The 18,787-nt window shown below is 28.5% G+C and overlaps 2 protein-coding genes across 8 annotated transcripts; one reads left to right on the forward strand and one right to left on the reverse strand.

The window, feature by feature from the left end:
- Nucleotides 1–31: 31 nt before the first annotated feature.
- LOC105150631 (ornithine decarboxylase 2) lies at nt 32–6,868 on the forward strand. Its single transcript, XM_087415856.1, has 9 exons — nt 32–111; nt 240–392; nt 4,270–4,463; nt 4,708–4,784; nt 5,231–5,403; nt 5,526–5,826; nt 5,911–6,150; nt 6,255–6,463; nt 6,651–6,868. Exons 2-9 carry the CDS (start codon nt 292–294, stop codon nt 6,748–6,750), a joined length of 1,395 nt encoding a protein of 464 aa, XP_087271982.1. The 5' UTR covers nt 32–111; nt 240–291; the 3' UTR covers nt 6,751–6,868.
- Nucleotides 6,869–8,134: 1,266 nt separating this feature from the next.
- Nucleotides 8,135–17,858, reverse strand: LOC105150625 (dipeptidase 1). 7 transcript variants are annotated; one of them, XM_087415853.1, is made up of 13 exons: nt 17,532–17,697; nt 16,780–16,801; nt 16,329–16,378; nt 14,191–14,341; nt 11,842–12,004; nt 11,075–11,358; nt 10,359–10,416; nt 9,759–9,935; nt 9,553–9,643; nt 8,856–8,931; nt 8,611–8,761; nt 8,407–8,522; nt 8,135–8,294 (listed from the first exon to the last, which is right to left on the reverse strand). In XM_087415853.1, exons 1-13 carry the CDS (start codon nt 17,677–17,679, stop codon nt 8,216–8,218), a joined length of 1,566 nt encoding a protein of 521 aa, XP_087271979.1. In that variant the 5' UTR covers nt 17,680–17,697; the 3' UTR covers nt 8,135–8,215. The 7 variants fall into 7 exon arrangements, with proteins under 7 accessions (XP_087271979.1, XP_087271980.1, XP_011062135.2 ...); XM_087415854.1 differs by having other exon boundaries at nt 17,541–17,559; XM_011063833.2 differs by lacking the exon at nt 16,780–16,801 and having other exon boundaries at nt 16,329–16,358; nt 17,541–17,697.
- Nucleotides 17,859–18,787: the final 929 nt, after the last annotated feature.

Raw genomic sequence — 18,787 nt, forward strand, 5'->3', positions numbered from 1 at the left:
CCATCAGATGGCAACTCTGTGCTTTTCTATCGCGTGTGTATGTAAGTATGTATATGTTGTACCTACACTCGGATACATCACAGGTGATCACAGATTAAGAAGACGCATAATGTAAGAATAGATGAATAATAAAAATAAACATAATGGATAATGAATAAAATAAAAAAAAAGTAATACAATATAATTATATTATATTAATATAAATATTAATACAAAACACAGCGCACTTTATCTTACAGGAATGTCCAACGGACATTATATCGTGTGGATATAATCTTGTAATATCTGTGGATGATCTCAATTATCCAACGAATATCCAGGAGATATATAAGTGTCCACATGTGTGAGATGACATCCGTAAGATATCCAAGGAACTCCATGAGATATCACAGGTATATATATGTGTGTGTGTGTATATATATATATATATATATATATATATATATCTATATATATATATATATAAATAATATATATTATGTATTATATATATTATCTTAAATAAAAAGTAAATGTTTTAAGATATCATATATTATGGAAGTGAAAAATATGTAATTATTGTTTCATCATTATATATAACGAAATATAAGATTAATTTGAAATAATATATATGTCACATCTTTGTAATCTATATATTCTTAGGGTGAAATCACACGATGTGAAAAACGACTGCAGAATAGAGAATGCGTCATAGAAGCAACCAATCAGCATTGTTCCGAATAGTGCTAATTGATTGTTTCAATGACGCATTCTTTATTCCGCAGTCTTTTTCCGCACCATGTGATTTCACTTAGGCTGCTTTCAGAAATGTTACTCGAGTGCCTCGATGTATCATTTGTCCTTGTTATTCATCTAATATTAAACAAGGATAAAATGATACACGGGGGGTAACAGAGTTTTAGTTTTCGAATTCAACCTTAACGTTTAATATAAATTATATAAAAATCTTTGTAAGCTTCATATGAGATATATCTCTATTGGCATTTTTACTTTTATTAACAAAAGTGAATAAAAGTCAACAATTAATCAAATTATTAATTTTATTTTAGGTCTTAATGTTGTAAACAAATAATTCGTTAATTAATGTAAAAAATGCAAAATGGTAGAGGATTTTTCTACTCAGTTCACATTCTGCCTTTATGCGAGATAAATTGTTAATTGTCAAACATTCTGATATATATCTATAAGGGTGTGTGTGTATATATAAATATATATATATATAAGGATGTTTGAAAAAAAAAAGATAAATCTTTCGCATAGAGTCAGAACGAATTAAACTGAGAAAAAAAGTTCTCTATCATTTTACAATTTTCGCAATAGTTAACAAGATATTAATTGCTAAAAATTGCCGAAAATTGATCTTTAATAATTTTTTACTCAAATACTATCAACTTTACAGAAAATTGCAAGTAACAAAAATTATTTATTTTCTTCTCATAGAACTCTAAGAATTTTTTTAGACTATAAGAAACAATAAGATTGAAAATATAAGACTGTTTATGTTAGATACATTACTTTAAATATAAAGTACTACAGTGAATGTAAAGATGTTGAACTATTACATATATTCATTTAAATGAATTAATTTTAGAAATTATAGTTGCGTATCGATATAATTGTCGGACTTTCAACGCAATCAATCTGAAATATTAATAATCCCTCTAAATTTCCCAAATTTATTCTTAAAAAACTGTAATAAACTTAAATTTGGGAAATTTGGAGGGCTTATTAATATTTCAGATTGATTGCGTTGAAAATCCGACAACCATATCGGCACGCAATTATAATTTCTGAAATTAATTCATTTAAATGAATATATGTAATAATTCAACATCTTTATTATACATTCAGATCGTAGTGGCGCTTCGTATTTAAAATAATCTATAAAACTAGGAAATTTTACTAGATTTAACTAATTTTCCAGTCGACAGTGGGTTTGTTGATCCACTCAATTATAAATCTCGCTCTTTGTCAAAAACGTCAAACAGTTTAATTTTCTTTATACTATATTTTATTCTTATTAAATTATACTTATTTATAGTATAATTCTTTTTTAACAAGTTATTTTACATTCTTGAAATTAATTAGTGCTTTTAATAAACATAAATTAATTAAATGGGTTTTATATACCGTCAGTAATTATATTACAGAGTCAAGTTTCGGAGAGTTAAGTAATTGCATGACCTGTCGTTTTTTGTTTTGTTGAATAAATTGCTTAAAAAAATATATTATACATTGAATGGATTACCAAAACTTTTAAATTTTTATACGAAATATATGGAAAGTATTAGGTGTTGGAATTAATTCGTAGCGTTTTTTAATGAAAGAATGTTATTTATTTCACATGAGCATTAAAAAATACATTAATGAAAGTACTTCCCATCACTTGTAAAACGCTACGAATTAATTCCAACACCTAATATAGTTTTGTTAAAATATCTAAAAATTTTGCTAGATATAGATTCGAAAATAATTTTGTTAAACTATTAAAATAATTATATGAAATGCTTAAGCATGGTGATCAAGTAATATATTGCAATTATTTTAAACGTTCTAACAATCATCTTAAAAATCCCACATAATTATTTTGATTGTCTAATTAAAATTATGTTCAGATCTATATCTAACTAAATTTTTAAATATTTCAGTAAAATCATTCTTTCTGTATTTGTTATATTCATCTTATGTTATTACACACAATTGGATGCTTTTCATTTGACCAAACGTTGTTCTGTCTTTATTACTCATGAGAGTCTTGACTCATGAAATGTCAAGAAAGATAGACCGATGTTTGTGTCGACTTGTATCAATAAGTGGAAGGCACCTCGTGCGTGCGGATGCACGTGTGTGTGTGTGTGTGTGTGTGTGTGTGTGTGTGTGTGTGTACGCGCGTGCGCACTCATGGAAGTTCGGACACCTGCTTCATTAATTTTATCAAATAATCATGTAAAAAATTAAGACATTATAAAACAGCAATTGTATTATTTTTTAAATATATTTTACATCACTTGTAAACATACTAACAATTACAAAAGTTTTATAAATCATTTTTAATTTTATATATTAAAATGTATTACCTTTATTTTGTAGAACATTGATAGTATAATCGGTAAATTTACAAAATTTATTTTTGACATGTAGAATTAAAAATAATTTATAAAGCTTTTGCTAGTTTATCCTCATATATGGGGATAGATAACATACATCATAGCATGAGTCCACATGTGAGTGAACACACATTTGTGTTCTCTGAGCGAATTTTTGAAATTTATCGATTATGCTATCAATGTTTTACGAAGTAAAGACAATACTTTTTAACATACAAAATTAAAACTAATGTATAAAACTTTTGCAATTGTTAGTATGTGTACAAGTGATTTAAAATATATTTTAAAAATAATACAATTGCTATTTTATAAAGTCTTAATTTTTTACATTGATCATTCGATAAAATTTATACGGGTGTTCGAACGGTAGTGTACATATGTATATCCTGGAAAAAATGTTATATATATGGACATATTTTATAGATAACTATACGTAATTGTATATATATATATATATATATATATATATATATATATAAAATATGTCACTTTTATATATAATTATATATAACTATATATAAAACATTTTTCCCTCCGGATAGAAGAACTACTGTTACTAATAACAACACATATTAATATAATATTAATTATATGCATTTTAAATATTTAAGCATTTAAGCAAGTGTTATAAAAATTACAAAATAAAAAGTTAAATATAGCGTACACAAAACATTTATCATACCTAAAAGAAGTACGTTCTTTTAATGATTGAAGATATTGATTCTCAAGTTTCCAAGAAAAGTCAATGTACTATAGGGGATTCCTCTGTTCTTTTTCCACAATAACATCTCTTTCGTTTTCAAAGACAGAAATAAGCCTTCCTTACTCAATAAAATTTTTACATCCGCAACATACAAGTACATGCAAATCATATAATTTTTCATACAGACAAGGCTTTTTACTTGTTTGACGAACATCAGAATATGAATTCTTTTTATTTGCGTCATCATAAAGAGGGATCCCATCGAGAGGGACGTGCATTAACTTTCAACGAATCTTATCGATGAGCAAATGCGAGATGGATTGTAATCGTATATTCAAGCAATGCTTATCACAATATCTCGGACTGCTTATAAGTAGTCAAGCAGTAACACTTATTTAGACAGACACTTCCCATTACTTTGTTACTCCCGGTTCGTGCCAATTGAATTTGATATCCAAGATTGCAGACCATGTCTCCCAACAATTTGAACGAAATTAATGTCTTTGACGACGCAGCAGATAATATGGACGTTATTAAGACTATAATAGACAGAAGAAATCAGGAAGACGGTTTCTACATTGTGGATATTGGTGATATCATTAACAAACACCGCGAGTGGATCACCAAAATTCCGAGGGTTACCCCACACTACGGTACGTCAGTTTTAAGGATCCTCTCTCTCTATAAAGTCCATTCTACAATTGCATAAGTGGATATAGTTTTAAGAATCACCAATTACAGTTAAATATGAGGAGAACATTCGACTGTGATTGATGAATTTCTATAACTACAATCATTTATTTAATATAGAATGAGCAATTGTAGAATGGGCTTAACGTCGTTTAAATTTATATTTAAAAAATTCAGATTTCTCACCTTCCTCTAAATTGATTTCAGCGGTTAAATGTAATCCGGATCCGAATGTAATCAAGATATTGGCAGCTTTAAATGCTGGCTTTGATTGCGCGTCCGAGGTAAATTATCTCACCTTTAGCCGCGATTATATTCTTCAATATTTTAAACATTAATGTCTGCATTTATACCTTATTTTTATCGATAAATACACGAATTTATTTATAAAGTTATTTATAAATATTCTGCAGTATATACCTACTAAATGCAATTATCGATAAAAGTGAGATGTGAATATTGTGAATACGGATATAAAACTTTTACTTCTATATACATTACTGATTTAGTTATAAAATTTTTGCGTTAAAAATGTCTTAAAATAAAATACAACTTGATTACTTTTTGCATTAAATCTCTTTTTTTTTCAATTTATTCTCATTAAATTAAATTCGAAAACTAATCATAAATAAATGCTTGTGATTTTTTTACATGATATCTTCCTTTATTTGTCAAATCGTGGGGCAGAATAAGTTTAATTTTTACACGTATACATAATATGTCGAAATAGCAAGAAATCAGGCAAGTGATGCAGTACGGTGTGCAAGCCGACCGAATCATATTCGCGAATCCATACAAATGCCCATCTCACATCAAGTACGCCAAGAAAATGAACATCGAACAGATAACCGCCGATAGTGAATTGGAGCTTTTGAAAATAAAGGATCTTTATTCTGAGGCCAAGTGAGTGTGCGAAATCGTTGTGCTTACTACTTGTGCTTACTTCGCCATGTAGCTACGATCGACATCCTGTTGCTTTTCTTTTATCCTTCCAATAGTAGTACAATAATCTCGTGATTTAATAGAATAGTAATACGCATACGATGCGACGCGAAAAACTCGGAATGCAATCTTGGATTGAAATTTGGCTGCGAACCGGACGAGGATGCTGTGCGATTGATACAACTTACGGCGAACCTCGGTCTCACTTTGCACGGCTTTAGTTTTCACGTCGGTAGTCCGTGCGGGGAGCTAAACGCGTACAGCAGAGGCATCGGAATATGCAAACGATTGATCGCAATCGCCAAATCGATGGGCTGCCAGGATGTACAGCTGATCGACATCGGTGGTGGTTTCCTCGGTCAAAGTGGAACGGATATCGACAAGGTATACACGCTTTGCTCGCACGTCTTAATTTCTTTCTATTTCGTAGACAAAATAATTTTTAAATTTATTTTTAAATTCCTTTAGCTCGCCAATATTATCAACGATGCAATTCAAGATCTCGATTCCAGCATAAGAGTTATTAGCGAACCCGGAAGATATTATGTTGAATCGGCATTTACTTTAGCCTCGTTCTTACATTCCAAAAAAATCGTTCATAAAAACGGCAAATTTATGAGAATGTATTACGCAAATATCGGAACGTACAATTCGTTTCTGGATGAATTAATTTGCCCGAATACTAAAGTCCTGCGAATTCTTTTTGAAGTATGCTTTTTAAAGTATAATATATAATTATTAAATATTATCAAATATCATGTATACAAAATTTGTTTTGTTGATGTAAAGTAATTCATTATTAATTTATATAGCCGGCGAGCGATGAGAAATTTCTTTCGACTTTGTGGGGACCGACTTGCGATTCGTTTGATGTAATTGCTAAAGATGTATTATTGCCAGAACTTCATATCGGTGATTGGTTAGTTTGGGAAAACGTAGGTGCTTATAGTTTATGTCTGTCCACCACATTTAATGGATTTCCAATTCCAAAAGTCATACCATTTATTAGAAAAACTCAGTGGTTAGTACAATTCATTAAATTCTTTCTTTCTCACACACATACACACATACAATTTTATTTAGTTTACATTTTTATTATAGAGATTACTTAAACAAGATGTTTAAAAATTCTTGTAAATTATTCTAAAACACTCGCACTGTTTAATTTAATTTTATTTAATAATTAAATGAAACATTAATTTTTTCAGGGAAAATTTAATGATGGAGATCAAACTGATGCAAAGATCTATGGAATTCATAGAGTGGTCCAAATCAGTGGAAAGAGAGCATTACATTGAAAATCGCTGACAAAATAAATTAATAGTTAAAATAAAATTTAAATAGATACTTAAGTTTTTTATCAATTACATTTGATTTTTTAATAATTTTTAATAATTATTACTCATTATCTCAATATCTATATAATCTCTTTCATCATATGGATGTAAATATACTAGTAATTAAGGATGTTGCGATTTTATAATGTAATGACTAATATTGTAAATGTTTAATCATCCTTTACGATTTTACATTTATAATATGAAAGTCAGATTCTTGTCTTATTGTTGTCTTCGAGACTTAGACCAACGATCTTGCAAATAGTTAGGCATGTTGTGAGCTATGCAATCTTTGTCTTTTTATATGTATATAATTATAAGCGTGACGTCAAATAATGTAATGTTAACTTTTAAATTATTTTTGAAAAAAGTAACCCGAGAAAAAATATTTTATGTATGATTATATAAATTTATATAAAATTATATATAATCTTATATAATTGTATATATAAATGGACATATTTTATATTTAATTGTATATAATTATATATAATTTTTTATATAATTCTATATAATTCAATATACAATTTTATATGTAATTATATATAAAAAAAAAAATATATATATATATAATATAAATATATATAATTATATACAATTATATACAATTATATATAAAATATGTCCCCCATTGACATACAATTACATAAAAATTTATAATTTTGTATAATTATATATTCCTGGGAAAATATAATTTGATAAAGAATAAAATGTTAAATAAAAATATTTATTATTTAAATGTTGCTATAACTAATCATTACCCGCATTTTTCTACTTGTTTTAAAGTACAAATATTTTTCGTTAGTATTTAATCTGTCGATAAGTTTCCAATTCGAATGATTATATCTTATTCATATCTCTGAGATGCAAAACTATCAGATAATAAGTACTTCATATTAAAAATAATCCTAATGCCCAATTTCTTCATCTCTAGATAACGTTATCCAAAAGATTTTTCTAGAATAGAAAAGAAATTTTCTAAAATACGATGGAGATATCTTGTGGATAAGATTATCCACAACTTACTGGGAATGCAGAAATTGAGCATAAGAGAGATATGTTCAAGTATAAAAAAAGTAATAATAATTTATATCTCTCATTTGCATAAAAAATATATCTATATTGTATATTGTATTAGGAAAATAATTTTACATTGTTTATAATATCATGATCGTTTTAATTCAGCTCAAAAATTGTTAAAATTGACGCGAGAATATTTTCAGAAATCTTCTAAGAATATAGTAGATTTTTTTATACTCTGCCAAATATTTCATAATATTTTTTATTTATATTGAAGTCAATCAAGAATATAAAGTAAGAATTAAATAATATTTAAATAATATAATATAACAGTATTCAACACTTTTATTTTTAACTTTATTTTTTAATATTAATTATGTGTTAATAAAGTATCACATATCGTTTTATAAATTTTTTCAGGTATCTATTTTAACAATCGTTTCCGTAGTGGTACTCGAGTCAGATTCAATATCTGTTGTCTTTAACTGGTCCCATCTAAAATGTCAAAAGAATTTTAAACATCGAATATTTATCGTAAAAAAAACTACTATTTTTTTCTTCGATAAATTAAATTAACAAAATAATATCTATGCAAGATAATACATACTCAATTCCGGTTTGACATGAGCCTGGCGTGAGTCCTTCTTTCTTTTGCGCGACATATAATTCGTTACCCGTTATAGTATCTTCTCGAGGCGATTCGGACGATAATGAGTCCCGCACCTTTTGAAAAAAACGTAATAAAAAAAAAAAAATATATATATATATAATATTATTTATCTGCAGTTGTTTTTATAATATTTGCACCCACTCCTTCTGCAGCTTGCAAAACCCGAATAAAATTCCTGCCAGCCAATTTTTCCAAATCCTCCTTGGTCCATGTTGGCTCTCCCTCTTGACTCTCATATAAACGGTCGAATAAATCGGGATACTTGGAGACGTCTTCCAATCCCACTGGCACTCTAATTAATTTCATCAAATATATTTTGTTCACATTTATTTATGTCTTATCATGTAACAATTACGTTGTTACAAAGTCAATGTAATGTAACTTACGAGGTTACACCATCATAATCTGCGCCGATACCGACATGATCTGGTCCGATAAGATTTCGAATATGATTTATATGTTCTGAAAATGTAATCAATATGTAATTAATTAAAATTGACATCATAAAAGATTAAAACGATTATTAGTTACAATTTAAATTTCTCGTAGTGAAATTTCACTTCAAAAAAATAAAAATACAATCATCCTTCACTTAAAAAAGAATGATAATTTTCACTCTTCTTAAAATCAATTTTCATTTTAAAGGAGTGAAATTTTATTTTTCTTTGAAATGAGATTTTACTTCTTTAAAGTGAAAATTCACTCTAAAAAGAATGAAAATTGTCATTCTTTTTTCAAGAAGTGAAATATTTTCATTTTTTTTCAAGGATATTTTCACTCTCTTGGAGTAAGATTTCACTACAAGAAATTTAGAGTGCAATCACATGTAGTAGAACTGATTGATCAACGAAATAATATAAATTTAAATATTGCAATAACATAAAAGAACATATTATTTCATAAAATTATTATAAGGGGAAATTCACGAGATTAATTTTTATCTTTTTAATTTTATTGTATTCCAGCATACATATCCAAGTTGAAACATAAGATGCCTTTAAAATAGCTTACGTCTTGATTTTAGATATGTATACTACCTATCTAAAGTAATTCATAATACTGCTGTGTAACTAAAGATAGTACTTATGACATCCTCTATCGTCGCATTCCTCGAAGAATTGCAGTTCACGAAGTTGTTGTAGAAGTTTACCATAACAATACCATTATTCTTTTTCTGAAAGAAAGAATGTGCTTTTGTGTAATTTACCCGGTTCTCTCAGATAAAAAACTTTTTATTTTCGCGGTTGTTCCGTGTGAAAAAATTTTTGCAGAACGTCGAAGGCACTTACGACTAACTGCAGAACATCATCGGGAACGTTCCTATAGTGGTTGCATATGCTAAAAGCGGACGAATGCGAGAACATGACGGGAGCTTTTGTTATTGAGAGCACTTCCCGCATAACGTTATGAGAGGTGTGAGCCAGATCAATCAGCATTCCAATTCGGTTCATTTCATAAACAATCGCCTATAATTTATAAAGTATTATTGTTACTGATGGTCATTGAAATTTTCAACAATTGGACTATTTCGTTTAATACGATATGCGATTAATAAACGATAAAAATTACGTAACTCTCGAAAGCTGCAGTTATATAATATTAAACACAATCGCATATTTATTTTTATGTAATCAATGATTGACGTTTTTGCCTAATTAAACTTAAATGTATCTCATCGATCTGAGCAATGTGTTCATGCCTTCTGATTATTATCGAAAGCACTGTTCATATCTATAAATTGCCATCAATTGCCATCTCATTGTTATTATTATATAATTATCGAGATACGCCGCGTCTTCATAATAATTTTGCATCATGTGATGGTACAAAGTGAAAGTTAAAACGTTACATCAGACTTATAAACGATAATTTCAAAAATTTTTACGTACATGTCCGAATTCCGTCAGATTGTAAACATTTCCTTCATTCACGGGCGATGCATCAGCCCTGTCAAAATAAAGATAAACTCTATTATAAATTTAAAATTGAGTCTTATTTAACCCTTAACCGGGCGCGCCGCGGTAGTGAGTACCGCAAAATTTATGTTTTTAAAATATCATTGATAATGCAGGTCTTTTTTTTATTAATGACTTTCGATATTCCTCATTTAACGTTAAATTTTAATATTATATTTTATTACAAATATATTTTACTTACTTTTATGACGGTTGTCCAATTATTTATCCAATTTTTATAACTCCTAAATAATAAATTTATGATGTGGCACTCAGTGCCGCTAACGTTTGGTCTGGAGACGCGCCTGGTTAAGAGTTAAGATAAAACTTATCTAGGAAATAAACTTTCTAGAGTAAAATTTATTTGGGATAAAAGGTTGAGAGATAAAACTCTGTTTCCGACGTAAAAATGCCAGTTGCACATAGATTATATAAAAAATATCGTTATCAGTCATTATTAAGAGGAAATAAAAAATTGTAAAGTTCATGTGTATATAGGATGTGATTATTTTCATATTATGAAATTATGATTTATATTTTCAAGGATATCGCGCTTAAATAGCATGAGATATTAACGCATCTAATTGTGATAAGCAGGATTAGGATATTGGATTCTGTGCGTCCATATACAAGCCGCATCCGTGACATACCACGGTGTATTGCAGCCGTGAGCCAGGGTAACATAACGAACCCCGAGGTCATAATAGAGTCTCAGAACCGCTAAGCTCGAATCAAGGGAGTGGCCGCCCTCGACGCCTATCATAGACGCTATTTTGCCGCTCCTCCAAGTAGTTTCGATGTCCCCCGCGACGGTGACCAATTGCAAATTGTTCGGATATCGCTGAATAAATCGTCGAATTACGTCGATCTGTCGTAACGTTAGCTGTACGGCATCCTTGTATTGCGATTCACACGATACGTATGCCACCCAGAACTGAAAAATCACGTGATTCGCAAACGACAGATAGAATTATCTTCTCAACAGGAAGTCTCGAGATAGAGGTTTCTTCACGAAGAATTATTACTTATTGAGATAATGACCTCTCGATAAACATCAATTAAAAATAAACATAACATCATGTGATAATTTTATACTCAACGACACAAATGTAAAATAATACTTGTGTTACATAATTATATTGTTGTTTGGTTATATTGTTGAATGTAAAATTGTAACATTGATTTACGTTACTTTTCATTGGTACTTTCAATTGAACTTTTTGTAAGCACTTAACAAAAAATGAAGTAATGGACAAAAGCACGAGAAAGAGAAGATGGTGAAAGGAAAATTTATCGGAAGGGAAACATTTGAGATAAAATGACTAATCTATTAATTGTGGAGTAAATAGATTGCGTGAATCTACCTGATAATTAATCTCGTATGGTTTCTCATGCAAGATCTCGTGACTTGACTCACCTGTCCACCCACTTTTCCCTTAGTCAGACGAGGTAGATCTGTGAAACACGTGGAACAGACGGTTTTTCCCCAGACATCGTCGTTGCTTAAATCATCTTCGAAACGGAAAGACGATAAGTGGTTGTTCAACTTGCTATATAAATTGTATGGTAAATCGTTGTGGCTGCAAATATAACGATGACCGCAGATAAATTTAGCTGATTGAAAGAGAAAGCGAGGAGAAACATAGGATGCAGATGCAATCACATATCGATTTATTTGGTCAAATCGTATTTTATTAAAAATATTTTAAAAATATCTGAACACAGTATGTATCTCTGGACTCAATAATAATCGGCATTAAGAATAAACACAGAGACATCATAGTTTACATACATCGTACACTTGATACGGGTAGTAATTTTCTATTGAATTATCTTAATTTTGGCGATATGTGTAAACATGTATGTGTATTTAATTAATCCTCTTAATATGTATTATACAGATTTAGCACATCGTTCTTTAAATTGCTGAAATTAAGATAATTTTATAGAAAGTTACCTACTAGTTAATATACGTGTATCAAATGCTTGATGTAAAAGGAGGACTCCCTGACAGTAGAAAGACATTCTAAAAGAAAATGTCTCTTTTAAGTTGTCTTTTCAACATAACGAAAAGATGTCTAAAAATAACAAAAAGATATTATATTTAGGTTGTCTTTTCGGCAAGGTGAAAAAATGTCTATAAAACGTCTTTTAATTTTGTCGAGAAGACAATTTAAAAAAGACATTTTTTCGTCATCTTTATATGGTTGTCTTATCTTTTTGGCAAAGTGAAAAATTGACAAAAAGATATCTTTTCATACTATCGAAAAAAATAACATAAAAAGATAACTTTCCGTTACTTTTCATCACTCACCCTCGAGCAATATAAGAAATCGCCACCAGACGGACGTGGCAAAATTTGACTTTGAAAATTCTTAAATATACTTTTTCTGTATTTATCTGAAAATTAAGTTTTTTTTTTGTTTTTTTTTTTATATTGAGAGCATCTCTGATATTCGACATTTATTATAGCAAGTCTTTTCATCATAAAATTTTGATGTTCTCCTAGTCGAAATCATGTTTAAGCTGCAATGTGTTATTACAGAATACTATACAAAGAATATATTTTCGTTAATGATTCATTTATATTTATTATTATTATTATAAATCACACTGACTATAATTACAATAATTGTAACGAGCATCATCGCAACAATATGAGAAAAATAAATTCAAGACAAATTCGATGAGTTATCCAGCGAAACGACGAATTTGTTCGCTTTAATTTATAAGAAAAGTAATACCGACTTTATCTTATTAGGACATTCAGAAACTTACAACAATCAGTCTTCTAATCATTTACGAGCAATTTCTGTTCTTCTAAAAATTATTCTTCTAAAAATTATTGAAATTTTTATAAATTATATACAGCTCCATCATTCATCTGAGAAATGGTTAAATAAAAAAATTTTTATTGCATTTTTTACAAATATTTGATGATAATACGATCCAAAATGCCAAAACATGTAATATCATCAAAACTTTAGATTAACTATTAATGACTTTTTTAATATATATTGGAACTTTATTACAGACTGTTAACTTAATAAACGTTGTATTATTCACACACTAAAAAATTGACTCTTATATGCCCTTAAATTCTCGATGTATTGTTGTAGAGATAAAGATTTGTTCTTTCATAATTAAGTAAATTTTGTAATATAATAATTTTTGAAAAAGAATTACATTATTACTTGGGTTGAAATAGGAAAATCTTCAATGAGAATACAAAAGAAACGTATCATATCACTTAAGTTTTACCGTATAATATAAATTAATAAAAATAATACCACTTGGATTTTATTTTTTAATTTGATGCAATATTTTTTTTTCAAACGTATTATTCTTAACGCTTTTTTATTTTTTTTAAAAAGGTAAGTTTGTATGTTACTGTACTATTGTGTGTGCAGAATATATACTAAATTTTTTACACAGTCAATGTATTGTATATTATGTGATTTGAAATAATTTTGTCACGTTGATATTTACATAAACATAACATCATTAAATCGTGTGTAAAGAAGGTATAAAGAAGGTGAAATAGATAAGAAAATATTAGAGCCCAGAGGAATGAGTATTTTGCTTATCAGCTAATTAAAGAATAAATCAATAAATTTTAATTTTTTTATCTTCTTTGACGCAATTCGTAATGTTTCGGAATTACCCAAAATTATCTACCGTGCTAAATGATATCGATCGAATAAATATATGTCAAACTCATTTGTTTTCTCATCGGCACGCTTCATTGATTATACGATTAAATTACCCATCGATAAGAGGTGCTGAGTCGAGCGCATCTCGTCCTTTGAAGGTGTTTACGCTCAAACCCACGGATAATCCGATCACAAGCAGAAGAACTGACAGGCAAACGGCGACGTTAATGTACACCATTTTCCCCGTGCAATATTTATGAATGCCTGAAAAAAAAGACGAAATAGTTCGAGCGTCTAACAATAATAAAAGAAATTAAGGACCAATAGTTAATTATACATAATTAATATAAGTAAAAATAGAAACATAAGAAATTTCGATCTTAATCATATGTATTACTTATATAAAGAGCATAATGTAAAATGAAAATGAATAATAAAGTCTTGGTCATAAATATAAAGCATTCTCAATTTATTTTCATGGAAAAGACTAACAAAATGCAAATGGAAACTAACAAAATATTAAAGTTGTTATAAAAATAAATTTTATTTTTTAATAAGACTATTATTTAATTAATTTTTTAGATACAAAACGTTTATGTTAATTTGTAGATGTGCTTTATACTTTTGGCCAATGTATTTGCGAAAATAAAATATGACAAGTCTTTCATTATCACATCAAGATATGTGATAGTTTCACTGTCTACATTTATTGATCTGAAATACAGAGGAAATGAAATTTTTCCAAACCTACGCACACACATACATACACACACATACACACACACACACACACACACACACACACACACACACACACACACACACGCACACATATGATTCAATAATGGAGTGTTTATCTTTAGTCGTAATTCTTCATAGGGTATTCACTCGACGGGTGAATGATAAACACTCTTGATTCATTTAGAGCACTTATGTTGGATAAGTGTTAGTTATTGACGCTATTGATAATACATGAGAAAATACGTGACATAATCATAGTTTAGAATACGATCAAACAACATAACGTTTGATAATTAGTGATATGACAATATAAATCCAAAAAGTATATATAATTTATGACAGTTAATAATTCAGATAATATTAAAAATTTTTGGATTATCATATATTGACTTTTTGGATTATCATATATTGACTTTTTCAATAAATTACAAATGTGATAGAGCTATTTAAAAATACTCTTTAAATCTCGTAGAGTAAAATCTCACTCGAAGATACTGAACATTTAGCCTGTCTTGAAAAAAAGAGTGAAAATGCGGCCACTTTTATTTAAAAGTGGTAGATTTTCACTCTTTTTAAAATGAGATTTAATCTTTTGGAATGAGAGATTCATTCCGAAGGAGTGAAATCTCAATCTCTTTTTTGAAGTATAATACCAGGGTAAATAGAATTTCACTTCTTAGGAGTGAATCTCATTCCAATGAGTAAATCTCATTTTAAAAAGAATGAAAATCTGTCACTCTTGAATAAGAGTGGCCATATTTTTACTCATTTTTCAAGACAGGCTAAATTTCAGTATTTTCGAGATTTCACTCCACGAGATTTAGATATATAAAATCAAAGAGTAAAGAATTATTGTATATTTATAAATAATAAATATACATATACGGAAATATACATATCAAAGAAAAGCCATTACAATGAAAATAGCCAGACAATAAAAAATATCTAAAATCAGGTCATAAGACGTTTTTTGCGTCTAAAAGACGACTTAAAAACATCTTATGTCATAATTTTAGACTTGATTTTATTTGGGTACTTATTGAAATATTTAATAATTATTTAAAATCTCGATCGAGCACTTTTGCCATGATTTTTGATAAACAAGGTTAAATTGCAACAACTCAGCGAAATCATGCTGCTTATCTGTTGTGATAATTATTTTTATATAATATCTTTTAATAAAATTATATAATTTTAAAATATCTTATATTTATTGCTATTTTTTGTTCCAATGTAGATTTCAAATAATTATTAAATGTTTCATGATAAGTATTTTTATTACATATGCCTAGATTTTTTTAAAGAGAATGTGTGTGTGTGTGTGTGTGTGTGATTCTTCAAGAATTATTAAATAAACAAAAAAAATTTAATCTTTATCAATAACATAATATTAATATTCGAATAACTCGTTCGTAAGAAACTTGAACTTTATTATTATGCACGCATTACGATTATACAGATTTAAACATATCCTAGAGCAAATATATTTACAATATAAGAAAAGATTTACCAGTTTGTCTGATGTTATCACGTTGTCCAACTGGAGAGACAAATCGAAGCCTGCTAAGACTTTATAGATATATACATATATAAACATATACATATACACCTATCACTTATTGCAATTTAGATTATCAATTACAATTACCGGAACAAACGTATCATAATTGAACGAATTTAGACGGTATAGTAATAAAATCTGTTTGTTTCAATTGTGTAAAAAGTTAATAGTCCGAATTAATTTTATACATCGACTCGACAATAAGAAGCGAGATAAGAAAATTTATAAATACTAACGTCAGTTGTATCGTCAGTTTATCGCATTATAGCATTAAGATGGTTCTTTAGTAAAGTGCCGAAAATTTAGGGTGCCTTATCAGGGCCCACTCAAAATTACAAATATCTACACAATTTGGATATAAAATATTAAACTTGCATGCATATTTTAATATGGAACATACGATAGTAAATTAACAGCTGCATCTTCATCGAACAGAAACAAGATAAAATTATGTTTACTTTTCGAGATTAAATTTATATGTAAGTTTATGCACGTAAATATCTTTTCAGAATCGTCGTTGACCTATTATTTTTTAAGAGATTATTAAAATCGTAATTTTTAAAACTATTATAATCTCGTTTTTAAGAAAACTCTGTGGTAAAATTTGTACGCAGTTAGTCAAAGAAGCATCTGCGAACTTCATCTATCATTAAGATTACATTTTTTTTCTCTCTTATTTCATCATTAACCTACCATAGAATTTGCACATGTCAATTTCAGTACTTCGACTTCATTATATAACAAAATTAGACATTTCTATGGCAACTCGATTTACTAAAAGATCATCTTAAAAATTTTCAATGCGTATTTTTACACTTTTTCACTTGAACGAAAGAGACGAGCGGAACCATATAATACGTTAATTACATTACCTAACAATTTCAAAACAAAGTCCGCGAAGTTAAGTACTATTTTTAATGTCAAAAATTATATACATAAGCGATGATTTTATTATAATTATTCTGTTTATCTTATTACAGTTAATCATTTCATTACATCAAGATGAAACTTATAGATAGGCTAGAACGACGTAGTCAACTTTTAATTTACTGTAAAAATCTTCCAGTATCTTTAACGTTATCACGCGTCCTAACTTGTTATATCTGTCAAAATATGTTTATCGGACACTATGGATCGATATACGATAAGTACTAGATTCACCCATGCCGAACGTAGCGAAGAATTCCCCCGACGGTGACGAGATCAAGCTGTGTACTGTTGTGAGACGACATCGCCTTGAAACGCATTTAATGTGCGTTTCTACTGTACATACATACCTACGTACGGAGCGTTGGTACATAATACATTAGTTTATAATAGGTACCTGCTACGTTTGATGTCTCGCTCTAGAAACGATAAAGCTCAGTTGCGTTTGATACTCCTACAGTAGCACGAAAACTATCTCTCGTTCTATCTCAAATTGTCTCACTATAATCCCTCGGTACACTCTATTATAGACTTGATAATCATAAAATGCTGAAATTTTTTTAATTATATAACAGATTCCTACACAGAATAAATGCGTGTGTTTGCGTTTTATTGATCGCCTGACGCAGCGTGAATTGTGAATGGATGATGGTCGTCGTCTGATATGTGATACGCTAGTATTGAAAAAATATAACATATGTGACATAAACTATGTAGATTTTTAGTACTGGCAATGTCAGAAGAAGGCCAACGTCTAATGCCACTATCAGTCAGAATTTTTTCTATATCATTCTAGATAAAATGTAATTTTCTATTCTAGAAAAGACTTTATTTTACACTTAAACAAAAATCGAATGCATGCTAACGTGTGAAAATGTTATAATTGATGTAAGATATAACGATACGGTTTTTTTTTAAATATTTGCAGTATAAAATTGAATTCATTGAGAAGATACATTTCAAGAGATGTTGACGATACTCTTTTTCAAGCTATAATATAGAACAATTAATTAGAATCGTTATATATAAACGACGAAGGATGATAACAAATAAGCGAAATATCTACCTTGTCATCAAATGATAATTTGCTTCTGTATAAAGCCTAGAGATGTCATCGAGTGTGTTGTTTAGAATATGCTATCTGATTAGCTTAAAGACAGTTCTCTCATTTAGTTAATTTATAGTAAATCGTCATTGATTTTTATTCTTTTTGTATATCTTAACAATTATTATAACATGATGTAATAAAATATAAAGTAAAATTTTAATTATCTTCAATAAATCATAGAAAGTAGGCTATAAATGTGTGTTTCAGAATACATAATACATGCAACTTCGTAGGAATAATTTTTTAATAATATTGAAAGATAAGATGGCGGTAAATAAATAAAACTTGAAGATAAATTTTTGTAATACATAAAATACATATTAAATTTTAAATTTAATTTTTGCATTTCACGATCGTTTATATGCAATATCGA

This window comes from Acromyrmex echinatior, chromosome 19 (assembly GCF_024713525.1).
Source record: "Acromyrmex echinatior isolate Ae372 chromosome 19, ASM2471352v2, whole genome shotgun sequence".
Lineage (NCBI taxonomy): Eukaryota > Metazoa > Arthropoda > Insecta > Hymenoptera > Formicidae > Acromyrmex > Acromyrmex echinatior.

Excerpts from the sequence above, each read along its gene's own strand:
- LOC105150625 (XM_087415853.1), bottom strand. The coding sequence starts at position 17,679 with ATGTACCAACGCTCCGTACGTAGGTATGTATGTACAGTAGAAACGCAC. Across the intron at positions 14,342-16,328 it reads TGATAACATCAGACAAACTG|GCATTCATAAATATTGCACG; the intron begins GTAAATCTTTTC and ends CTTTTTTTTCAG. Across the intron at positions 8,295-8,406 it reads TCATGTCAAACCGGAATTGA|ATGGGACCAGTTAAAGACAA; the intron begins GTATGTATTATC and ends TTGACATTTTAG.
- LOC105150631 (XM_087415856.1), top strand. The coding sequence starts at position 292 with ATGATCTCAATTATCCAACGAATATCCAGGAGATATATAAGTGTCCAC. Across the intron at positions 4,785-5,230 it reads GCTTTGATTGCGCGTCCGAG|CAAGAAATCAGGCAAGTGAT; the intron begins GTAAATTATCTC and ends ATGTCGAAATAG. Across the intron at positions 5,404-5,525 it reads GATCTTTATTCTGAGGCCAA|AATAGTAATACGCATACGAT; the intron begins GTGAGTGTGCGA and ends GTGATTTAATAG.